The sequence below is a fragment of the Brachyhypopomus gauderio genome, chromosome 18, assembly GCF_052324685.1.
Source record: "Brachyhypopomus gauderio isolate BG-103 chromosome 18, BGAUD_0.2, whole genome shotgun sequence".
Taxonomy (NCBI): Eukaryota; Metazoa; Chordata; class Actinopteri; order Gymnotiformes; family Hypopomidae; genus Brachyhypopomus; species Brachyhypopomus gauderio.
Window position 1 is genome coordinate 17,020,080 of NC_135228.1, and position 26,213 is coordinate 17,046,292.

At 46.6% G+C, this 26,213-nt stretch overlaps 1 protein-coding gene and 1 long non-coding RNA gene across 2 annotated transcripts in view; one reads left to right on the forward strand and one right to left on the reverse strand.

Annotated features, from left to right (window-relative positions):
- The window catches only part of LOC143481985 (uncharacterized), a 38,932-nt gene extending 36,790 nt beyond the window's left edge, over positions 1-2,142 (forward strand). The window contains exon 2 of the long non-coding RNA XR_013122117.1: positions 447-2,142. This is a non-coding gene — a long non-coding RNA (uncharacterized LOC143481985). The remainder of the gene's footprint in view (positions 1-446) is intronic.
- Positions 2,143-4,925: 2,783 nt separating this feature from the next.
- cadm1a (cell adhesion molecule 1a) overlaps positions 4,926-26,213 on the reverse strand; it is a 39,871-nt gene continuing 18,583 nt past the window's right edge. The window contains exons 5-7 of the mRNA XM_076980234.1: positions 23,324-23,356; positions 6,192-6,323; positions 4,926-5,257 (exon numbers count right to left, since the gene is read on the reverse strand). Of these exons, the coding sequence (XP_076836349.1) occupies positions 5,139-5,257; positions 6,192-6,323; positions 23,324-23,356 (284 nt within the window). The 3' untranslated portion in view covers positions 4,926-5,138. The remainder of the gene's footprint in view (positions 5,258-6,191; positions 6,324-23,323; positions 23,357-26,213) is intronic.

Sequence of the window (26,213 nt, forward strand, 5' to 3'; positions counted from 1 at the left end):
TAGTGCAGTACACAAGGTTTTAACAGATAGAGGTGTTTCATCGGCTGAAGCACTTTGTTCAGATGATGAAGGACCTCGGGCTGAATTGTGTATTTCTCTATCTATCTATCTATCTATCTATCTATCTATCTATCTATCTATCTATCTATCTATCTATCTATCTATCTATCTATCTATCTATCTATCTATCTATCTATCTATCTATCTATCTATCTATCTATCTATCTATCTATCTATCTATCTATCTATCTATCTATCTATCTATCTAGAGTGTGTGTACTTGAGCCTTCATTTTTTCCTCTAGATCCATCTCTCTTTGGACAGGAGATGATGCCACCTGACATCTGTGCAGCTCTCTGGCAACACCTTGAGTATCATTCCATCCAGGGAGAAGGTGACTTTGAGCTTTGGCTGCGTGACAACCCTGTTGCTGTTCTCTTCCACAGGCAATCAAAACCAGGCATCATACAAACCATGGGGAAGAAGAAGGAGGCTAAAACTCAGCATCTGCAGAGCGGTTTGCTGGGGCCCGGCTGCGAGGATCAGGGGCAGAGAGCATGCGTGAGGCGGGCCACGGAGAACACGACGCGCCCAGGACCGGAGGAGAGTCCCGTCCGGCTTGATTCTGGGCTGAAAGAGTGATGTAGGACCCCAGCGCGGCGTCTAGTGAGACAAGGAGTGCATGAAAGTGGGCATTGCCTTTTCATTAGGGCAAGACAAACTTTATGGTCCTTTAAGCGTTCACAGTTTGTTCTAACGAGTGTTGGAATCAACGTTAACTGATCCTGCTGAATTACGTCTATGGGAGCTTTCAAATTTAACAGGCTCCAGGAGGGCTGTAATCCCACACAAGGAACGCACAACCTTGATAAACTTCTCAATGAGAAACCACAGAATGGCGCAGATAGATTCTGTAGCCTTCCTGGAATTATTGCACACTGTGTAATTATCTTGTAAAGAAAAAGAGTTTTTGCTATGATATCCACTTTGCTGGTGTCACTGGGATATGTGTGAAGAGGCAATTTTTCCATATTTGAAAGAGGTAAAACAATACCCTAAATTTCTAAATGAATTGCACACGAACGATAAAAGACACTGTTGCTATGACCACGTAATCAATGAATCACTTCACATTTCACACCAGTTAATTTTTAGAAAAGTACAGAAATCCCTCCTGAGATGCATGGACTGCTTTAGAAAACAGGAAAAAAATGCCAGCAAATGCAATTATTACTTTGAACATTAATATCTTTTCTTTTTTATTAAGACAAGAACTCTCCATTTTTGTAAAAATGTCTAATATGAACCAATACAAAATGTGTATGGGTATGTGGATATTTTTTCTTCATTAATACACAGTAACATTGCCCAAATACAGCAGAAAGACAAAAAAGAATCAACCTAAAACAATGGGTGATAAACAGACCAAGACCTTCCAGCTTTCCAACCCATCTGGAGCCAGACTGAAAAATAGGTTGAGTTTGGATCTGAACATTTGGGATTTGGTCTTTTCATACATCTTTCAGCAGTTCTTCTTTTGTGAACTAGGTCTAAAAATAATACTCAACACATCTTGTACAGTGCACCAAATATTAAAGAACTACATAAAGTCAGTACAGTCCGAATGCAAAATTTACTGTTTCTTTCTTCGTTTTTTTAAGTTCTTTAAATCTCATATACTTCATTAAAGTGTGGGCTCTCAACGTTGCAATCTACCTGAGATGCAAACCAAGTATTCCTTGAACATGAACCTGAGGCAGGGCAAAAACAAACTGAAATCAAGTTCAATTAAAGGTAATTAAAAATACATCATTAACACTGTTTCACAATGAAACAAAGGGGCATCAAAACCAGTGGAAACAACAAATGTTGCAGTAGAAAAGAAGACAACACTCAAATCCAAAATCACACCTCTTCACAGGCAGTTGGACTTTTTTCATGGTTTCAATTGGACCATTTTTTTGGATTCTCTGTACAAGAGACAGACAAAAACAGAGGTGCTTAAAACAACAATTTAGCACAATGCTATGTTTCCATAGAGTCCTATGTTGAATTGTTCAAGGCCTCAAAAAAAAAACGAAAGAAGAAAAAACACAACTGACACATAAATCTAACATAACACGTGTAACAAATTGTACACCAGCCCAACCAAACTAACCATCATATCAATGAACTGGTATCATGGTTTTTCACGTATGCAAAGGTGGAGTATGGACTCTGAGATCCTGTGTGAATAAAAGCCACCAGACCATTGACCAAAGCTGAACAAAGCTCGCTAAGAACAAATCACACAACCTTAAATCTGAACACAAACCTTTTAGCTTTAAGACATTCTTTCTGTACTGTGCTATAAAAATGATGGTAAAATACACAAAACAATATTCCTTAGTTTTTAAATAACAAAATAAAACCAATATGACAGTGGTTCTCTTCTTTGCGCCCGTTTGTCCTATTTACACACAGCGGTCAGCAGGGCACCGATGATGACGTCTAAACTAAATTGCACAATGCGATAAGGATAACTTTAACTTCACAAGAAGTGCTTCTGGCATCTTCCCACAAGCTCATTCAATCCCCTTAAAGGGTAATGGTTCTTGCCTTCGGGTTTAGACCAATCCACTTGCACTTACATGAAGTGTTTCAGTAGAACATTTCTGAACACAATGCCCATCAGTAGTGTAACTGGCCAATCCACTGTTGGTTTCATATTTGAGCAAGTGTGTTTCACAGCAGGATGCTGTCGGCAGGCTAAGGTATGCACTGCTGAAGAACAACCCTACCTCTTCTAATGTTTTTTAATTTCAGCCATTCTTCATAAAACACTAGTAAGTCCATAGGCATGTCTGATCTATCTGATACAAGGCAATGGCAGCTGTAGTTCAATATTTGCCTTTGCTGTTAACTTCAGCCATAGTGTGTGATATGCAGAAGGTGTCAGACAGTCCTAGTTAAAGTACAGATAAGCATATATACATCTGACCTCATCTGTTATCCTTAATATATATGTGCCAAATCAGTTCGGAATGTGAACCAAAACTATCAGATCTAGTTTTCAGTGTTAAAGGAGCTGCATATCTGGTTACACAACCAGAGCTGTTTTTCAGTATTGGTATCACGTTCCTGTTCAGAATGCGAACCTCGCGTCCAGCAGCTCGCAGCGTTAGGAGAAAAACTTTGCCTGCCTCAATCTTTCACATTTGATCAGCACCTTGCAAGAACAGTGATGGCGTTCCTGATAAGATGTAGAATTGGGCATAAGACCCAAAGCTAATTCATGAAACTCTTACAGTCACTTCTGGATATTAAATATACAACACTTACATGTAGCTCCTTTAACTGAAAAGCATTTGCAAACATCTCACTCACTTTCTCAATGCAAATTCACCTTAAATTAAGTGCAAATATGATACGACTGCAACTCAGAGGATTATGTGGTGATGTTCAATTGAGTTGACTGTAGTTAGTTGCTTTGTTTGTTCACTGGAAATGGCTACACTAAATCTTGCTTCAAAGCATTTTGACAGTATTCGCCCAGTTTGTTTAAGATGTTACCAGCTACTACCAGCTATTTGCTGCCCTGCTAAGGAAGCTAGAGCTGCCTTAAACATATAGAACACGTCCCACTCAGGGCTAATGAGATCACCGTCATTATCGTCATAACCAACATGTACTTGCAACATGTACATTAGTGTACATGTTTTGGCTGTTAAAGTTGTCTTAGTGTGATTATAAATTTGATCAACAATTTTAGAACATCCATCTGAGAAGGAAAAAAAAAACAAGCAATCAATAAAAAACGAAACATGGCGTTTGCAGTTGTATCCTACACTGTCAAGTATATACTGAAACCAGAATCTAAGCCTACTAACAGACCAACAGTTTGCTTTGACACAAATTTAGGTAGTCAGATAAGCATGAGCTACAGGACCATCTTCACCAGCTCAGGTAAGCTAAAGCATCTAAGTTGAAAGACAAACAGCATTTTGACAACTTTTTTTATGTAATGACAACTCTTTTTTTTATCATTATGGACTTCTTAAAAAAATCTCTGCATGAAAATGGCTGGAAAAGAAACCCTAAGACATCATTATACTGAATGAATAAATCCCACAAGGGCTTTCAGCTCCATCTAGCTGAGCAGAACCGAACAGCACGCATATGCCAGGACGGGCCTACACCTGCGCTCGTCTGCAGCAGCAGGGAAGCTTCCAACGTACTGGCACGTGTCGTTTGAAAAACAAATCGAGGGAAAAGGAGGAAGGAAATAAAAAAAACATTCCCCAGTAACTCGGCCGAACCTGTCGCAGTAGAGACGGATGCAGAGGTCAGACTTTAAGACTCTCTACAGTCTCAATGCGGTGCGAACCGGCCAGGACACTAGGGACGGGTGTTCGGAATGGACCGCGCTTTCGCCATTTCTCCGTTCAATTTGTTAAGTGCACAATGTTTAGGACGTCGGACGCGCGTGTTCTTGCCCAAAGGCTTGGAGGATGGCATGGCGTGGTGTGGCGTGCTCACAGTATAGAGGACAGGAGCTGGAGAGAATTTGGTTTGCAGGAGGACAGCTCGACGCCTACACAGTGCAGGGGGGTCTTGAGGCGCTGTGCACGCTGAACCACGGAGGGGAGCGGACACCGTTAACAAAGGGAGGAATGGCGGCTCGCTATGGGGGGAGTAAACGTGATAGTCTCATCGAGTTTCCCAAACAAAAGCACAGCAAGGAAAAGAAATTCAGAACAAGGCACGGAAGTTTCTGCACATGGTCGGAACTGAACAAAAGTAGTACCAGCTATTTGGGAGGTGTTGAATGGTGAATCTTTCTATAGTGATATCTGCATTATCTGGCAACCACAGCCCTCCCCCATGCCCTCGCTCGAGAAAACCCCCAACCACCCCCCTTTCCCCCCCCACCACCCCTCCTCACTCAAAACACAGATGTCAACTGAGTTCTCTGTTGTTCAGGTAGCATTCTACATCATTCAATTCCCAGGAAGGAAAACAATCCAAAAAACAAAATAAAAACAAAAACAAAAAAACAACAAAACATTCCCCAGTCTTAACCCCTCCATGCTCCTCCCACCCACCCATAATAAAACAAAAATAATAATAATAACCACACCACCACCAGCGGAGCTCGTTCAGATGTAGTACTCCTTCTTCTCGTCCGAGTTGTTGTGCCCGCCCTCGGCGTTGATGATGGCCGTGTCTGCGTCCGCCGCGTCGTCTGCCCCTTTCGCCTCGTGCGTGAAATAGGTGCCTGTGGAAAGTTCCAGAAGAAATGCTCGTTGATAAAAGTTATGCTGCTCGGCCGGCTGATGGACGCAACTGGTGGGTCTTAAAAGAGATTAAAGACTGGAGTAGCTGCTTTAACACAGATTTTTTTAATGCAAGAGGAATGCCTTTAAGGAAGATGTTTAGCGCTCTGTAGGCTGTGCGTGTGTGCGTGCGCGTGAGTACGTGTGTGTGCCTGTGCGTGTGTGCACGTGTGTATTTCGTGTGCATATCTGTGCATGTGTACGGCTTTTTATGTGCAAATGTAGCAGGCACCACAAACCAATTCCAAATGATAAAACATGAGAGACAGTTTGATTACAGAATACATTTCTGCAGCTCTCATCTGCAGCAGCAAATGAGGGCCATTAAAACCATGAAGGCGATGCAGAGTGTCCAGGGCACACGGTCTGAGGAACAAGCCTGTTGATCATTTGGCTCCAAGTCACCATTAATTCATGAAAATCTATTCCTCAATTTCCATGAAAACCTCTCCAATTCAGCGATGCTGGAGGTTTCCATTCGGTTCGACTGGTGCTTTAGGATTAACCTTGAAAGTGTAACAAGGTGGCGAGAATAACCAACCCACTTCAAACTTCATTTCCGAGTGGCATTAGTCCTGTCCCTACAGTCTCCTGCTTGATAATGAAGGCGGTAGCCCTGATGAAAAGTGGACCCACTTTATAATAAAAAACAGAACTGCATGGAGTGAAGGGGAGCGTCTCAGCCATAGGCCGTCTCACAAGAGCCCCAACACTTCTACTGCCACGCAGGGCCCCTCCTTAGAGCAGCTGAGAAGCAAAAAATAAATAAATTACCCAAAATAATTAGCAGGTGGTTTAACCTCGCCTTTGAACGCACGCCCATTCGGTATGCAGGGACCGGGAGACGGGGTAGGCGAGGTGGACATGTCTACGTACCTTTGTGTCTTGCGAAGTACCGTCCCAAAACGATAAGCAGACAGAGCATCGCGAAGACCACGACGGCCACCACCCCACCGATGACGGCGTGGTCCACCGCTCTCTGGGCCCCTGCCCCAGCTCTGGAGTCTACTGGGGCAAGAGCACAGACAATTTCACACTGTAATACCTTAAAAACAAGTGACAAAGCTAACAAAACACACACACACACACACACACACAGAATACACACACGAAACATGGACACGGAGAAGGATTCTCAGAGGGCTGTGCTCTTCAAGGTGTGTCAGAAAGCAATTTACATGTGCCATAAGCAATTTGCGATCGGAGTAAACAAAGTGAACAGGATCTTTTTGGGAAAGATCTTTCTGTTCTTTTTAGGAAAGTTAAAGCCCCCAGCCCAGAGCTGAAGACATAAGCTGATTATTTTTAACGGGTGTGGCTTCGCAGTGCAGTTGTTTATTAAAAACCTGCGTGTTATAGTCCCCAAACAAGCATGTCTAATCAGGGCTTCAAGTCCTTGTGAGAAGATGAACTGTTAGAACAGGTCCAGCCTTTTCAGTTACGTTTAATTCAGCCAAAACTTAATAGACAATCTTATACTGTACAAAGAACAAAGAACTTTGAAGCATCTCATTAGTCATTTTTGAAAGGTCATATTGTTAGTCATGTCATTAGTCACTGGAAGCATTAGTAATGCTTATAAGACTGCCTTTAATGGTCAGCTTAAGCTCCGTAGACCAACAAGCTTGATTCGTGGGCCGGTTGAGCTGTCCTTCAGAGGCGTGTCCTTCAGAGGCGTGTCCTTGAACTGTCCGGTAAGAACACACTCCCAGAACTGGTGTTAAGTGCAGCAGAGAGGCCCACAGATAAACAGCTAAGAGTGTGACAATTCACTTCCAAAGAGGTGATGTTTGGCTTAAAACTTCTATCGATGAGAGCTCGGTACCACTACTTAAATGAATCTGAAACGCACTTTGCCCTCAAGGATAAAAATGTGAATCATTGGCAATTTTTAAGAAAGATTTATACCACTTCAGCCCAAGAACAAGGCAGCCCTCTTGAGCAGCACACCTTAATGATATGTGAAGTTTATTGATCAAGTGTAGGGATCCATGACAACCCAAAGTTAATGCCGGTTTGTGGACTTGATTGGTTCTTCACGGTGCAAAGGAGGAGCAAAATTTTTTCATCAATATCTCACACTCAGTTCGGAAATTAAAGAGTTTGGTGGGAGATAGGGAGAGAAAGTGAATAGGAGACAGTCCTGTAACGGCTCCAACATCATCTTCTCTGGGTAGACACACATCCAAGCCAGTGCAAGGCAGTTCAAGCTCAGTGTCATATCACGGTGTCATATCACTGCTGAACCTCTCATTGGTGATATCAAAGGACTGAAAAAACACGAATCTTAAGGCCTGTCTGACAGACACATCTTATACGGCATTTCAAAGTCCAGAGACTTAGCTAGCTATATATACTAGCTAGCTAGCTATATATACTCTTCTGTCACCCCTATTGCATTAAAAAAAATCCCACACAAGTCTGGATAAAGAACTAAGACACAGGAAGAGCAGTGACAAGGAGAGGTGTGTGTGTGTGTGTGTGTGTGTGTGTGTGTGTGTGTGTGTGTGTGTGTGTGTGTGTGTGTGTGTGTGTTGTTGTCAGTGTGGAGGGGGGTGTGTTGTTGTCAGTGTGTCTGAGCAATCCAACACTTGGTAATCCAGTCACGGGAACATGAGGAGTTGATCAGCGCTCCCTGTTTACTCACTGCAATCTCCCACACTCATCTCTAGCCTGGGCCCGAGAGCTTGGGGGGGGTGGGGGGTGGTAGTGGTGGTTGGGGGGTGGGGTGGGGGGTGTCTTCCTGGGGGAGTTCAAAAACAAAAACGGCAGGCCACAACTTATTAGAGGAAAACAAAACAAAAAAAGCGAGCCAACACACGATGGTGTGCTTGTACAACATCGCACCCAATCTCACCTCATAAACGTCTGGTGCGTGAGGACGGGAGCGGGGGGAAATAATGGCACTGCGCTGGCTGCCAAGGCCAACCAAACATTACGTGATAAACCTAATAGGTTATTTTTGACTTCGAATTTACTTTTTCCCCCCCTTCTCCAGCCAGACAGCAGATTCAATTAAAGTCAGTGGGAATCCGCCTGACACCCAATTCACTCTTGTCAACGAGGAGGTAAAGACGTGGTTTAACACACTTTCCTATTAAGATGTTAATGTGGACTGGGCTCCAGCAGCAGTCCAGAGGGGGACGGAGGGATAAACAGACTACGGAGATGTCAGATCCCTCCTCTCGACCCACTCCCCTGAATCACTTCATCCGTCGCCGGCCTGCCAACCTGACCGGGGGGCTCTGTTAAATCTCCAGTGGGTGCGATGCCTGTTCAGGTCGTTCTCTTTGACTGAGCGGACTTAATAGTAATTAACATAACTTAACAAACGGTGTGAATGCAGGGAGAGGGGACTGTCTGTTCCTATCCAGCATAGTGATTTCACCACTCTCTCCCTCTCTCTGTGCTCCCTCTCTCCCTCCCTCTGTTCTCCCCCTCTCCCTCCCTCTGTGCTCCTTCTCTCTGTGCTCCCTCTCTGCACTCCCTCTCTCCCTCCCTTTGTGCTCCCTCCCTCTGTGTTCCCTCTCTCTGTACTCCCTCTCTCTCTATGCTCCCTTCCTCTGTGCTCCCTCTCTCCCTCCCTCTGTGCTTACTCTCCCTGTGCTCCCTCTCTCTGAAGATAAATGAAGGGTTGTGCGGTGTACAACAACAGCAACGAGGGTGAAGATTGAAGCTCATGATCTACCCTCATGCGGCATTACGCAGGTATCGGGAGCCACACTAAACACAATGACTGAATTATAATTCAATAAGGGTCCACTGAGCCAACAGTTTGGGTAATGTGTAATTTGAGAAGCAGATGGTTTAGAAGTGAGTAATTCTCAAACAACCACGTCTAATCTCATCCAGCCATTCTGCCTGCAGAATACTCAATAATTCAGAAAAACTGGCATCTTAATGAAACCCCTGAAATTTGCTCTCATCTCAATTGACTACAATGAGTCATTTAATTACATGTATTGCATACTGCTTATGGATGAATCATTACCACAAACAGGGCTCCTGTTTAACATTTATGACTGCGAGGTAAGAGACTACATCACCCAGTCGCTCATCCCGATTGGATTAGAAGAGGGGATGAGAGAAGAAAACACACTGACTGAGTCCCGCAGCTTTAAAGCCAGACATGCAGCAGACTTTGTGCTACGCTTCCTTGGAGCAACACAACTGTGCTGTTAAGCAACCAATGAGAATTTCATCTCAGAACGTATTTGAATGATGCTTTTTACAACAGGTGTTGTCACAAAGCAGTTTTACAGAGTCCAGGTCCACGCCCCTAATGAATCATCCAAAGACGAGAGCGGCAAAGAAAAAACTCCCGGAGAGCCAGATGAAGAACCCTTTAGAAGAGTCGGAAGAGGAACCTCCTCCTGTGGATGACACTAATGAAACACCCATGAATAAAGAAGCAGAAGCAGTATAATCATCAAGTATGATGATAATAATCCAGCGTGAGGATTCATAAGTGAGAACCAATAAGTCGTCCTAATCAAGAGGAAACACACAGGAAACATCCAAACTGCTTTGCAGTTACACTTGAAATTTCACAGATGCACTTTTGCAAAATGCCTTATGTATATTTGTACGGTTAAATATGATGTGAGGTCCCTGGGAAGCAAATCCATGAGCTTGGTGTCGTTAGTCTCTTGCCCTTCCAGGAGAGCTATAAGACGACCAAGCAGAGCACCATTCATATGGTCAAGGTTAGGAATACGGTAGCAGAGGTGCAATAACAAGGTCCCAGCAAGACTGTCCTGTTTTGCAATGTCTTGCATACCTGATGGGACCAGGGTCTATGAAGATAATATAAAGTTAGGTCTTGCATATTATTTCATATTAGATAGCTGGTGAATTAGTTGAGTATATTACTATAATGGTTTTAGCAGAAATCCCACAAAATACTTGTATGGCGAAGTACTACTACATGCCAACAACAGATCCAAATGAAACACTGCTTTCAAGTTGTGACCACGGGCAAATTACAATGGCTCAACAAAGCCTTAGCCAGTCGGTGCTTTCTAAAACCCTGTAGTGAGATAGGATTGCTGTGGACTCCTGGGGTCCACACCTAAGGCAAGCGGCTGCAGCATTGGAGGAAAATGAGACCGCATCACTACCCGGTGCATTCTGAGCTCAGTCAGAGGGGTTATCTTAAGCCAAGCCCAGTTCAGACATGGACTGGTACATGGGCCAGGGAGAACCTGCTAAAGCTTGATGGAAGAGTCTGTGCAAAACCACCTGGGGGTTGTGTACTACCAAACCCAGCAGTCCTACTGCACACAAAGAAACCTCTGCAATCCACGGCCATTTTAATAAGACTGAAATAGAACGATAGCCTAAAAGAACCAAACTGCTAATGCACAATGCCACTCCTTACGCCCTTATTACTCTAATTCACGTGGTTCGTGGACTTGTCTGCATCTAGTTCACTACATTAGTTTTTAGATTGAGTGGAAAATACGACTGCTAGCGCTTTGGGCTCTTTGGGGCATCCTTGTGAGCTGACTCACTTTTAGCTCACATACTGTGTAAATTCAAAGGGAATAACAAAACTGTACCGTGGCATCACATCAGTAGCAACGCTTCAAACCAAAGCTATTGGGAGGAAAATATGAAAGAAACGTGATGTAATGGACAGGACTAACAGGCTCGCAACCTTCCAACAGTCCCATCAGACAACAGAACAAAGGGAAGAAGGAAACCTGATGCTGACATTTAATTCCCATGTTCAAAGTCCATAGGAAAAGAGTGGGTGGAGGGAGAGGTGAAGGAGAGCAAACAAAGACTGGGCGTGAAGCCAGGACCTGGAGGAGCGTGGAGAAATACCAGCGCGAAAATCCACGGGCCCCAAAGAAGAGTCTCGCTCCGTCCTCCGGGGGGTCTCGAGAAAAGACCCTGGGGGCCGCCATCCTGTTTCTCAGACGATGGAGTTCATGTCTCCCAGCCAGGAGACATTCACCCGAGACAATGAAGCTGTATTGTGGTTGGGGAACCGGCTTGAGAAGGTCATCAAATGAATGCAGCAGTACTTTCACAGAGCACATCCTCGGACTCTCTGAGGAAACAAAAGGTTTGACCTCATCTGTGGTCGCAGTCACACCATCACTGTGCTCTGCAGGTGGACACCGAGATAGAGAATGTGGAACCATCGTGTATTGATCCACCCTTTCTTCTCCTTTATCAGGACTGACATTTCAGAGTATTTTGGATCATAAGGCACGTCCCCAAAAAATGTAGCGCCTTTGTCTCGACTTCAAGCTCTGAATGTCTGCCTTTTCAGAACTACACAAACATGGCTCGAGATAAGGTACGAAACAACAATTCGACGAAAGCGCGGACCGCGTGCCCGGATCTTCTCGAACATCACTCAGGACTTTGCTGCCGCCTGTGTGTTTTCAAAGACGAGTACATGAAGACAACTTTGGAGCTGATGAGAAGCTTGACCACAGGTTGCAGTGCAGGCTGGGAGAAACACGGCACTGATGTGTGCTCTTGTGCTCACTAAGCTACGCCTGTGGCTACACTTGATCTTGCTCTCACACATAATTATTTCACTTCCTCTGGATAAGACAGCTGTTGTTTTATCACTTTGGACTCGGGCAGTCATTGCCCAGTTCTAATAACTTTCTCAAATGAAGCTCAAGGAGCAATAGATACCATCCTCCAGTGAACAATCGACTCAGACGTTGTTAAAGCATCATAGCTCACTGTTTGTGTCCTAATGCGACATCTACTTCCTTCTTTCTATCTTTTATTTATTTTTGTTATTTAAATGCACCTGCCACTGCTAATGGATTCTGCCTAAAGCAGGTCATTTAAAACAGCACATTAATCACATTTACATTTTCAGCATTAGGCAGGCACTTTTAGCCAGACTAGACTTATGTATAATTAGCAGTATGGGAGTATGTGTGCTGGGAATCAAACCCATAACCTTGGTGCTGCCAGAACCTTACATCACCAGGTGAGCTATGGAAGAACAAAACCAGACCGGGGCATTTTTGGACTATTTTTGACATTTTCTATTCATAGAAACAACAGAAAAACGAGTTTTTTATTTTAATTAATAAATTGCTTTGAAGCAATCTAATACAATTATTTTGGAATCGCTATGTAATTGTCAGTTACATCACACGGTTTGTCCATAATTATGTGGAGGAACATCTTGTGGAGAAGCACGAGGTGTCAATGAATCTCATTGTGAATATCACCTCCAGTACGCAATGCAACCAAGAAGCTTCCAATGACACGTTATGTTGCTTCACATTCTAAATAATCATGCATTAAATGCATTATACGTACATGAAGAGCAATCATTAATGTGACTTTTGTGTATTGGTAGATACAGAGCTTGGACCTTTTCTAGATTACAACGCACACACTCCCTCCCACTGTCCTTTTAAGACACGGTGTGCTTTCAGACTGCAGAAAAACCCCTCTAATCAGATCTCTCATTAAATCCAACCTCATTTAGTACAGATTCTACATCAAAATGCTCCTCTGCTCAACATACAAAAGCACAAAAGCTGATGTAATACTCAGGTGTTAGATAAGCTTCCCCTGAAAGGACAAGCAAAACAGAAGATTTCAATAATTCTGACAGATTACACGGAGACACTGGAAAAGGCCGCTTTACTCTGGCTGGCATGTTTGGACTTTCAAAGACGACTGAACGGTTTTGGCAATTTCCTTAATTGTTCATTCACTGGACACCATATCCATGATGGAAGGAACCACTGTCTTGTGTATAGAGGGGCAACCCCACTGCACATTACTTATACCTTAGTTTGAAGTCCACTGCTACTAGGATAAGCAAAGACTAACGTTAAAGAAAGGTCCGTGAAAGGAACCGTAGATTTAAAATAAGGTAGAGAGAGGCTAAGAGGCGTGTGTGCAGGACTGATACTGTACTTCCTGGTAAATGGCTCTCTAGGGCTTGATGGGTAAATTGTGATTTCTACTGAGAAAGCCAAGGCTCTGCTGAAAGGATGGCCAAGTGTGTGTGCCCACAGGCTAGCAGAACCCATCACACTCACTCAGGAACAATCAAATTGACAAGAAGGAAATGTCGACCCTTAGGGCAACAAAAGTGTCTCATTTCAAAGGATGTGTTGATCTCCGAGACAGGAGATCTTCTAATTGGATCCTCTAATCTTCTAATTAAGCAACAGTGATTGCCGTTGTGAGCAGAGTGTGAGCAGACTGTAATGAAAGAGTGCTGCTCTTGGGCCTATGGGCAGATGGATGACAGATGTGTTATTACAAAGCCTGTCTGCATTTACCTGTGTCCCTCCAGCCCAGAAGCAGTCCTGTGCCTTTGTGGGAATGTAATTAAAAATCTCATTGACCCAGTCTTTTCCTGTCATTTCAATGGGAGACTTGTGTATAATGTTTGATTCCACTGTACCCACTTAAAGGTAATCGGTCTTTATGGGTTCCACTGTGTAAATCTGGATTCAACTGTATTTTTCATTGAGGTTTTTAACTGAAATGGTGTAGTTGGATCAAACGAGTGTTTGCAGTATGTCACTCTTTTAAGCAGGGCCACTCCAGCAACCCACCCTGCAGCATTCTGAAGCTCCAGTGAGCTATTGACCATTATTCAGCAAAGGCTATAACATAAGGCAATCAACGTGGCAGGCAAGCAACATTAAATCTTGAAAAAACAATCCAGACAGTCTGTAGTAGGTATCCCTCACAGCACCATACATCTGTGATGTGTGGAAAAAAAACCTGTCCCAAGACGGCATGTTTCTGTGACTAAGAGCTGCATGTGATCTGAACACAAATGGAAATAAAAATAATAAGGCTCCCCTGAGACAACTACTTAAAGAGCAAGTGGCCTTATCCCCACACCCCCCTCCCTTTTTTTTGTTCAAACAAATTGCAATAATAATTAGTGATTACATTAAAGCATAGCCCATTGTAGATGACAAATGCTGGTTAGAATCAATTTAATTTCCACTCAATTTCCTCCGCCAAAATCTCTGGAGTCATTCTGAAAGGTTGTTGGTTAAAAAAATGTAAAATCTAATTACCTCAGCGATAAAGATACCCGACGTCTCCTCTTTTAAAAACTGCCAAACCAGAAGCGGCCTTCCTCCGAATTCCGAAAGTACAGCCCCTGCTTTGTTTGACAATTTAGGCATGAAACCATAGCAACTGCAGACTCATAGTCACACAACGGCATTATGGGTAGTAACCCATTGCCGATGTGCATCGTTTTCTGAGCGGTTTCAAAGCGGGCCAGAACCTATCCTTTACGTCTCGGTAATACAATCCTGCCACGAAGCAGAGGAGAAACAGTGAAGCCATAACTGACTTAGCTTTGGAGGTGCCCTTTTCCCTCCTGTGTGTCTGTTCATCATCCCCTCCACACTGACCGCTCCTCCCTGTCGCCGGCAGCCTGGAGCTTTGTCATTATTGCCAGGCATGGCAGCCCCCACAGAGTGTTATTTACAGTACACAGGGGTGGACAGAAGGAGGCCAGGAGGGGTGACGGCAGGCAGGCCAGTAGAATGAGGACAAGCTCTACAAGCTGCTCGGACTCCGTGGGCTTTCAGCTTGACAGGTGTGCCTGAGGACTTCCTGAAGAACACAAACAAGGGGCCAAGCTTCCTACACTGTTCCCTCTCGTCCCCCCGGTTCAGAAAATCTCCTTAATAAATGGAATGCAAATTCCAGTTCGAGGTATTTCGCCTTTTGCTTGCTCGCTTGTTCGCCCTTCAAACGTAAGAAAAACCCCTCGGATTGCCAAAGTTTGCTTTGTGGAGCAACTTGCATCCACAACAATCCCGCATTATGCAAATCTGGGGAACAACACGTCAAACACAGGGGACTGCGGTCGCCCTGCTCGGAGACAAACTGGGGAAGTGAGGTTTGTCAGGGCTAATCCAGGATAAGATGTCCCTTCCAGGGAGCCGTACCGAGCCAGGCGCGGGCAGGGCCCATTCCTCAGACCCTTCCGTCGTTTCCCCAGAGCTCCGGGATCAGTGCTAATTCTCCTCCCTGGCCGCCTGGAAACCAGTGGAGCAGAGCAGTGAGGGTGAGTGGCTAGGGTGGGGTACGCCCTCACATGCTCCCAACCCCCCAGTGCTGGGGTACGCCCTCACACCCTCCCCAGTGCGGTGGTCTAAAACCATTCCAGGAATTCCACAGACATCCTTGCAGGCAGAGCAGAGTGTCGGCGGGTGCCGCACGAGAGAGTGCGGAGAGTGAGAGTGAGACGCCTGGACACGTGTGGCTTCCCTCTCAAAATTCCGGCTGCTCTCAGAAGCGGGGTGGGCGGCGGGGGGGGGACGGAGCCTCTCTCGGTGGGTAAGCCGGCTCCTGGTGGTGCAAATGGAAACCTTTGGCCAGAGAGTGGGTGGAAGCCTGAACAGGTGCGTCTCTAATACAGTCTTCACATCAAAGGCCAGTCAGCTCTCCACACCACAGCGCTTTCTCCAAGAAAATAAGTTTCCCCGCGCTCAACACGGGGCTTTTTATAGCTAGCGTGACAGCGGGGAGGAGTCTCTAGGGATTCTAACCTTCTTATCACCCATCTGACTTTCAACCGCGGAGTCTTAACGGATAATAGAGGACATATAATTTCCAGATAGTGAAAACCGGAGAAGTAAAAGAAAAACTGCACTTAGCATCCTCATTATGGCTGGTAAGTGGTAAAGGCTGGAGACGGACATGTGTGAGGAAGTGCTGAAGAGGACGGCAGCGGTAATGAGGGGAACGGCTGGAAGGCCTGTGGCTGCTGTCCGCCTTGCTGGCCTGTTCTCGCTGCCTTCGATTGCCGATTAGAGTGGAGCTCTGGGTAGGGCACAGCCTGCTGGGGAATCAGCTCAGTCTCTGGCCTAGGCTCACAATCTTGATCCAGGCTGAGCTCACCACATCGGCCCTCACTGTGTTGGCCCAAACAGCATGTAGAGGAGTGTGTGTGTAGGTGTGTGTGTGTGTGTGTGTGTGTCTGCTCTCTCGGTCTATCCTCTCAGTCTAATTACTACAGCATATGTGCATCACCTGTGAGGCGCCTGCAGGCGTTCCTCAAGGCACCTCCCAGTATGGCGTCTCCGCCTCCTGCTCACACCCCCGCACACACACAAGGCTCGACGTGGACCCGCACAGCCGTCCATCCACCTGCGAAGCCACGCCTCTGCACTCACCACCGGGGTGGGGGTGTGCAAGGCAGGAAATCCTGGTCCAGATGAGATATAGAAGGGGCGGCTGCTTCGGAGAGGGCGCGTCTCCTGCCGCCCGCCCACGGACCCACGGCTGGCGGTGGCTGATGAAAGTCCCGACCGGAGGCGTCCGCATGAGGCGATCCGTGGATATTAGAGGCGCAAAACTCTTCCGCTTCACCTGCCGCCGTCCAGCTGAGAGCAAAGCGGTCATTATCCCGCCGCATTCTGCCGCGGCCGCTCCCCACAGCTCCGAGTCTGCTCAATTATCTCCTCGGCAAGCGCACCCAGCCCGCCAGGCGCGTTGGCAGGTGTGTCCTCTCCGACGCGTCTTGCTCCTCCGCGTAGGGAATTGGCACGTGGGCACCGCAGCGCCGGGCCTGGTGGAGGCCTGGGATGGAGGATGGAGGTGAGACGTGGGAGCAGACGGCGGTCTCGTGAGATGGAGCAGGAGATCGGTAGTTAAAGGGGACGTTGGGGCCCCATGGGGGCCGTTCTTGGCCTCTTGGCCTTCACACCACAGCCCTCGCAGTGGGGAGGACAGACTGACTGCCTTCGTGCACATGGTTAAATGTAGCACATATGCACCGAGGAGATCACCGGGCCACCTTTGAGTGTTATACTCATAATGAATGGATTACCAAACCAAGGCCCTGCTATTTAGACCTGCTATTTATAAGGAACTTGCAACTGCACACCATGGCATGCGGCCATCAGTAATACCACCCCCACACCAAGTATGTATGGGTTCTGTGTATTAAAAATAAGGTCAAATTTTTTAATGCGTATCAACAGAACTCAAGGCGCTGAAAGCACAACATTCCTCAGCGGGCAAGACGGGGGCATCGCCATGGCGTCAGCTTGGAGAGGATGAGGGAGAGGCAGTTAACACTGGCACTGGCAGCATGTAAAACAGCTCCGCATCAGTGCCGGCTAAGTTCATGTCAAACAGGGGCTTAGATTTATGGGTGAGAAAGGAGGAGAGGAGAGAGGGAGAGAGAGAGAGGGAGAGAGGGGGGATGAGGGGGAGAGGGAGAGAGAGAGAGAGAAAGGGAGAGAGAGGGATAGAGGAAGAGATGAGAGGGAGAGAGAGAGGGAGAGGGATGGAGAGAAGGAGAGGGAGAGAGGGAAATTGAGAGAGATGGAGAGAGAGGAGGAGAAGGAAAAGCTTTCCATAAGCTTGTGCCTAATTTTGGCTGTGCGACGTTCTATTCATACGTTTCAAAAGGCTGCTATTCACTCTATAAGCTTTGTTTCATTAGAGAGGACTGTCTCTTTAGCACGGAAAAGACAAAATTTTAGACATAATTCATGAATTGGTATTATCAAAGTAGAAGCAGACATTTGGTTAAGCTACATGGAAAATGAAAATCAATTTTTTCATCCCGTATGAAAGGGAACTATCAACCTAAACGAAATGAATCGAGGGGGTGAAAGGCAAAGTTTTGCGCTGTATAATTGTAAAGTTGAACAGCCTTGTGTGGCAGTCAGCTGGCAAGCATTTCCTATCCGACAGGATCTCTGGCAACACACACAGCAGAGTCTCCACGCTCGACTTCTCGCTGGTGCACTTGCTGTCTGGGTACTTAAGACACAGCTCCCTGCAACGGGCCGCCGTGCACTGGCCCCCATGTTTACGGGGCTTTTAGCTCACTCCCTTGTGGTGAACAAAGGATGATGAAATACCAAGAAGTCATGAAGTGTGTTCAGTCAAGCTGTTTGGAAATGAAGTGAGCAAAGAGACAGGATGATATGAGAGAGAGAGAGAGAGAGAGAGAGAGAGAGAGAGAGAGAGAGTGAGGGAGAGAGTGAGAGAGAGAGAGAGAGTGAGAGAGAGAGAGGGGAGAGGGTGAAAGAGAGAATGACAGTAAGGTGGAGTGTGAGGGAGAGTGAGAGAGATGGGGAAGGGAGAGAGTGAGAGTGAGGGAGAGAGAGAGAGAAGGTGAGAGGGAGAGGGTGAAAAAGAATGAGTGTGAGAGAGTGAGGGAGAGAGGGGGAGAGAATGAGAGAGAAACAGAGGGAGAGAGAAATTGAGGGAGAGGGTGAGAGAGAGGGTGAGAGAGAGTGATGGACAGGGTGAGAGAGAGTGAGAGAGAGTATGGGTGAGAGAGAGATAGAGGGTGTGAGATAAATAAAGAAGTAAAGAAAAAAGGAGTAAAGAAGGAGTCAATCTGGCAGTAAAAAAAAAATTAAATAAAATATGATCTTTTAAAGGACAGCAACAAAGCTAAATTAAAACTTAAGTACAAAATCAAAATCTAAATGTAAAAAAGAAAGCAATTGCTTTGATCAAGACCATGGAAATGGAAATGATCAAATCAAAAACATTCACACAACACCAACATATGCCATCTCTACGGTGATACATTGAAGAATTATCAGCATTCACTCAGAACCAAAAAGACACAGTACACTCTCAAGCAACTGACACTAATCGAGGAGTCGATCAAAACAAACCAATTTTGGGACTCTTCCAGAAAGTAGAAGCAAATCCTCAACAAAATCATATAAACAAAGAACTGGAGGATCCTGAATGGGCTATTAAAGATCATCAGAACCCATTAGATTTCTCAATTACTGAACAGGTACTCGAGAAAATTAACAAAATCAAAGAAAGCATGATGGCGCACTGAATGAAATGATACAATTGTCAAGCTCTCAATTTCATTTGGCTATTCTAAAACTGTTTAACCTAGTTCTGAGTGTAGGTTTCTTCCCTGAAATCTGGAATCAAGGACTAATAACCCCAATTTTTGCATGCTTTATAGACTTTATAGACTTTTCATTCAATCTGGCAGCAAGGTTTATTTTACAAAATTATAGAAAGTCGTGTAGGGGGTAAAACATATGATCTCATAAAGTCAATGTACACAGGACATAGGTACGGAATAAAAATTGGTCATAAACGAACAAATGTCCTCTCTCAGGAATGTGGAGTGAGACAAGGCAGCTGTCTGAGCCCAACACTTAATATCTATATTATTGAATTGGCAAAAATTCAGTCTACAGCTCCTGCTCTCACTCTGCATAACTCAAGAGATTAAATTCCTGCTTCATGTGAAGAGAAGAGTCCCCTCACTCAGAGGGTCCTCACACACAGTTCAGCACCAACACACACTAACACACACAAAGAGAAAAGTCCCCTCACTCAGAGGGTCCTCACACACCGTTCAGCACCAACACTGACACAACACTAACACATACTAATACTACACTACCACTACACTAACACACATTAACACTATACTAACACACATTAACACTACACTAACACAATACTAACCCACACTACCTCTACACATGTTCAGGACCAGAAAGTAACAGCAAGCTCAATCAGAATCGCCCAAGTCACAAAACAGCTTAAACAAAACTATTTTACTTTTTGGGAAACTCAATCAAAATGTCAGTAAAATGGAGTGGTACTTGGCCCTATATCAAGATTACAGCATGGCAGACTACCCAAGCGCACGTTCTGATCCAAAACTGAGATCCTCTCTGAGGTACAGACTCAGTGACCACCACCGGGCCATAGAGAAAGACCAACACATTCCTGCTACCTAAAGAGCAGAGACAATATGATCAAAACAGAGCTGCCCTTCCTAACTGAATGAGCAACATTCATATCAAAACTACATTCTTGAACAAAATGAGTGACTAATCCCCCGAGATTAAACGTCTCCCTGATGAAGAGAAGCTGCCGTATGTTCTTGGTGAACACAAAGATTTCAGGGCTCTGTCTTCACTGTGTGTTCAGTCCTGCCACAGTGAGGGTCCATGTCACACACCACAGATACAGAGCTTCATTATTATTGTTATTGTTGTTAGCATTGTTGTTGTTGTTGTTGTTAGTATTACGGTTTTTTACTACTACTATTATTACTATTATTATTGTTGTTACTATTAATACTTAAAAGAAGCAATGGTGGAAATAATAATGTTATTAGAAGTATTGTTATTGCTGTTATAATGTTATTATTATTACTGGTAGCAGTTATAGTATTGTTGTTTATTCTATGTCTATTTGATCATTCCAATGTGAATCGCTTTGGCAATACAAGTGTGCATATTTGTCACGCCAATAAAGCAACATTGAACTGAACTGATTTGAGAGAGAGAGGGTGTGAGAGAGAGAGAGAGAGAGAAAGAGAGAGAGAGAGACAGTGAGAAGTCAAGGGGGGGTGAGAGAGAGAGAGAGGTGAGAGAGACTGAAGAAGAGTGGGTGAGAGAGAGAAAGAGAGATAGAGATGGAGAGATGTTCTAAAAGATACAAGCAAGCTCTCACCAGCAGAACTCATCATGATTCCCACCATTTTAACCGAAGGATTGGACAAACGGTCTGTGCCATTCACTGCTTTGAAAACACTGTGACCCGATCTTGTCCAATCAGGCAGGGAGGCAGAGAGCCTTTGAGCGCCGTAAATACTGCACACGCCGCTCGAAGCGAGAGAGCGGCCATTAATAGTGTCCTGAGCATGTCGGCCTGTACGGCTTCTGGATGACAGGCTCTCCGACGGCCCGATAAGGGTTTGATCTATCTAACCCGCGGAGCCGTGTTGCTCCTCACCCGCCGCGTGATTCATATTCCTGCCGCTGCTGTGCTGCGCTGACAACCCCCGCCAAGCTCCGCCTCCCACCAAGCTCCGCCTCCCACCGAGCTCCGCCCCACTGCTGTTCCGGCTGGGGGTTCCATCCTTGTCTCTGTCCTGCCAATATCCCACCACCGCACAAATGGGGTTGATTTTTGTGGTAATGCGCAGGCTGCTCTTCGTTGCTCTCTGTTCCACTGAGGAACCTTGCCCCCCCCCCAGCGTACCCCACCCCTACTCCCCCCACCCCAACATTGGCTGAAAACCTCACTTATTCCTTGAACAGCTTGTTGCTAGGCTACACCAGAGAGAGTAAAAAAAAAAGACTGTTATCAGAGAAGAGAAGAAATCTCCCCAAACAGAAAGTAGTGCACCCAAGAAAATAAGATGGTAAACAGGGCTGTGTGCTCCAGCTACAAAGCAGGAGCACATGAAACGGACACCGGGTGAGGAGATGCAAATGGCGGATCGTTCTGGAAGGGGCAGACGTGCGGCTCCCGCCGCGCACGTGCCCCACCGCACCCCCTCGGCCCCCCCCGGCACCCCCGGGTGTGAGGCTCGCTTCCGTAAACAACGAGGCCTCGTTCTCGACAGCCGTGATATCATAAGCTCAGTGGATGCGAATGTTCCCTTTAGTGTGAGCTTTAGTGGCAGATCAATACGCTGCTCCCGCTGAATCAGAGGTGTGAAATGGTATTTCCAGCACCCAACAAGGCTCTTAACATCACCAGAAATGCATGTTTGCAGCGGGTCAGGACATCAATTCAACAGACACATTAAAGAATAGAAAAGCACAGCTGACATTTTACAAACAAGTCCATTCCAGTAATAAGGAGGGAGGGAGGGGGGGCCGTACCTGTGACTACAACCCCTCCACCGGTGTCTGCGCAGACTTATACCAACTCTACAAAGCAGTGCCTCAGTTACACAGAGCTATGAAACAGTACATTTAAAACCACTTTCCACGCTGTGATAAAAATCACATTTCACCTTGTGTTCTTTCAAGTCTAAAAGCCCTTTCTGGAGCCAGGAAATTGCCCCAGATTATTCTGCGGCTTCCAATAATTCCACATGATACGTCCGTGCTGGGGCGCTTCTCACCGGGCGATGTGAACACAGCGCTCGTGAACACCGCACTCGTGAACACAGCACTCGTGAACACAGCGCTCGTGAAACACTGCCCTCGTGAAACACTGCCCTCGTGACACTGAACTCTTACCATGGAACAATTAGAGCTTGCACCTCCAAGCTCTGGCCAGTAGGGGGCGCGTCCATGCGTAGCCTTCACAGACATCACTTTTCTATTATGAGCATGTTCAATAACGCTTCTCGCCTTTAGGCATACCTCTTGTATAGGCCTTAATCCCACCCCCCATCAGATGAATAAAAGGGAAGCAAATCCCCATATAGAACAGGCTTAAACTCCTGCTTCCGAATCAGCAACAACATCTGCGTGTGCGTGGAGTGCGAAGCAAAGTGCCACATCACACACGACGGCGTTAATTAAATTACCTGAGGCGTGTCATCAAGCAGAAAGACGACATGATTGCAGACTATTATTGAATCCCTTTGTACTAAATCTTACACATTTACACAAGCATTTACTGCTGTGAGGCAAGATAAATAGAGTCATGATGAAATGGGGAAATATTCCACCAGTACTGTAAAATATTACAAAGCCTGTTAGCAAATGGAACTGATTTGTGTGCCGTGCCAGCGCACCGAGGTGGAGTGCGACGCCATCTGCGTTTGGTCTGTGAAGAAAGGGGCTTCCATCAATTTCTTGGCGAAAAACAGCCATTTGGACATTCATCTAAATTCATGAACAATGAGGACAGGCAGATGAAGGCCACGTGGGAGGGGCAGCGCGGAGGCGCGGAGGTGACCTGTCAGCCAGGACTTGACGAGCCTCATGCAGAAGGACGGATATGAGATTAGGCCTGGAATTACCAGGTGACCGCTCTCATTAGAGCGTCTAGATGGAGTCGGTGGGCCAATAGGCAGGAGGGTGAGAGTGACCGTGGACAGGAGGACACGCAAGACAAGCGAGGACACGTCGACACACAGACGGACAGACGGAGCGAACAGGCAGTCGCACGAACGAGATTTTTTTTTTTTACCCCCTTTTTCAACCCCCACTATGCACAACTGCGGAGGCGGTGGGGTGGGGGGCAGCCCTCGGCTCGATCCGCCGACATGCGGCGCCGGGCATGCTGGGATAGCAGAGAGAGGAGGGAGAGGTACCAACCGTGAGCAGCGGGTTCTGTGTTGGGCGCAGCGTCTGAGCACACGTGAAGAGGCGGGCGGAGGAGTGGCGGGTGGAGGAGTGGCGGGTGGAGGAGGTGAACAGGAGTACAGCATGCAAATCAAAACAGCAAAAAGAGGAGAAAGGGGAGGAGACATACGGAAACAATAAACAAGCATTTAGAGGCAATTACACTCAACTAAGACCCTGCAACAAGCCCACCAGAAAAATAACTAAGTGAAGCAGCGAGAGAGAGAGAGAGCCCACACACACACACACACACACACACACACACACACACACACACACACACACACGTGTGCGCAAACCGGCAGAAATACAAACAAAACTCATCAAACATTACACTAAATAGAGCATCAGCACAGTGCAGACGACACAGCAAGGAGCCGGCGTGATCTCTCCTAGGCAAACGCAACTGTTTCGGGAGCCAAGCACTCTGAGGGGCTGAAATGGAGACACTTTAGAATGATGGTGTGCTATGAACCACAAACTACTGATCGTTTTCGGCAATCGCGGCACCGGTATGCTGTGCCTATGGAACCATCCATGCATAAAGGCAACATTAACAGACCACCGAGCTTCTCCAAAGACCTCTTGCTTCACGAAGCATATTTTTGCGACTTGCTCTGCAAATAAAAATCTATTTTAATATTTTTAATTAATACAGTTATTATATTTTTTATAACCGCTTCAAAAATTCTCATGTTTTTAATATATGATATTACTTGATTTTAATAATCACACTTAAATCAAATCTGAGGCCACAGACATTCTGCGTATTGGCTATTTACACTTGCTTTTCATCATTTTTATGCATTAGTCTCAGAACTCTCCCTCTCAGCCCCCCTATAACCCCCCGCCCCCCATATTAATGACCTCCTCTGAAATGTAGAGGCGTAAAGTGCAGGGGTGCGGGAGCTGAGCATCACCTGAGGGCACAGAACACTTCAAACACACCAGCCGAGCTCCACCGCAATGCGGAGGTGCTTGTGATGGAGGCAGAGAAACATGAGACGTGTCAGCCGTCGTTGGCATCGGCGTCGTCGCATCAGACGAGCGCCATGTGCCCCGTGCCCCCCTTTGCCTGCGGGATTAACCCCCAGTCTGCTCATAAGCCCTACGCCTGGCTTTGATGGTGTAGGTGCGCGTGGCCCTGCCCCCAAATCCGGAGCGCGCGTCGCCGTGGGAGACGTGCCACGGCGACGCACCGGCACAGCAGCCGGAGAGGAAACCCCCCCGTGAGTGGATCTCACCATTCGTGGAAGGCACGGTACCTTTTTTTCCCCTCCTCTCTCTCTCCGTTTTCTCCGGCGGCCCGCCCCGTCGACCAAAGCGGCCTGTCAGGGCAACACGGCTCCCCACGATGCATCAAAGGCGTCTGCCTGGAGCGGGGGCGGTGGGGCAGGAGGACGCGGCACGCGGCCAGGAGCCGGGGGTCTCGTGTGGGGGAGAGCTGGTGGTCCCGTGTGGGTGGGGGCTGTGGTGCGGGAGCCAGGGCTGGTTCTGCTCCCTCTCTCACAGCTCCTGGAAGGTCTGGGCTAAGTCTGCGCCAGAGCAGAGCTTCACGTTCTGGCTTCTCCTACACCCCTGCTCCTTAAAGCCCAGGGTTCAGAAACCCTCGATCGATCGCAAGAGACCCAGATCAATACATCCTCTAAGGGTTCACAATTAAAATCTTCCCTTCCATTCAACAGGCACCTCAGAGCTTAATCACTGGAAGAACCCCCTGGCAAACCACTATAGTTCAGTGCCAATGTAAGGCCTTTCAAACTGCCTCCAGTCCAACGAGGGAAACAGAAGAACTTTGACGCCGGCGTTTTTCCTGCTGTTGCTAGTCTTTGTCTCGGTGTGAACCTCAGAGCTACTGGGTGGAGATTACCTTTGCTATGTGCAAAAGCAGAGTGGTTATCAAAGATGAACAGCTGGAGACCTCGCACGCACATTAGGAACACTCCAGGCAAGCCAGACTCCGGAGAAAAGCAGAGGAGGAGAAAAGCTTGCGCAGGTGAAAGGGGGCGGGGTTCGGGGAGTTGTTCAAAATTAGGAATAATATCTTCAGGTTATGATTTGACATTAAGAGGAAAGAACAAGATTACATCCCCTTTCTGCCTGCTGAGTTTGCCATAGCTAATACACCAATCATGGCTTCGTAAGGAGCTGGGGGAGGGCCACGAAGGAGCTGGTTATTTATTACAGAGGCTGAGACCGGAGAAATATCGAGGCCCCAGTCCAAAATAAGTATTACAACCCACTTGTCCTCCAACCTTCAGTCAGTTATCAGTGGGGTCCCGCCAACCCTGCTAACCCCATTACTGATGAAGTCGGGGGGGGGGGCACGTTGAGGAGGCCCTGCCTCCCGCTCACCCCCTTTATCCCAAACGCACGGGTCAGCGGAGATGGCGTCCTTGTCGACATCAGCAGCTGACATCAGCAGACAGGACGGCAGGCACGGCGTGCAGTGGCTAATTGCAACAGCTTTGCATGCCGGTGGCGGGCACAGCGGAACACGGGCCCAGCGCCCTGGGGAAGGACATGACTGCTGGAGCTCAGTGTGGTACCGAGGGGCTGAAACCGCACACACACACACACACACACACACACACACACGGATATGCCCCAACAATACCGTGATGTCTGAATTAGGACTAAACAAACCGCCTTGCACAGCACTTCCAGAAGTGCAGGGAAGCAGCGTGTAGGTAATCCTCACGAGACCAGCCATACAAATTAAGTGGCGAACTTTAAGATGGCTCGCCAAAGCTGTCTAAACAAGGAAAGAATGAAGTCAAATAAAAAAGGTGAATAGAAGTGAAGCGGCGAATGGACAGATGAGTGCAGCTAAGCAAACATCAGATCTCACGGCACAGGAGAG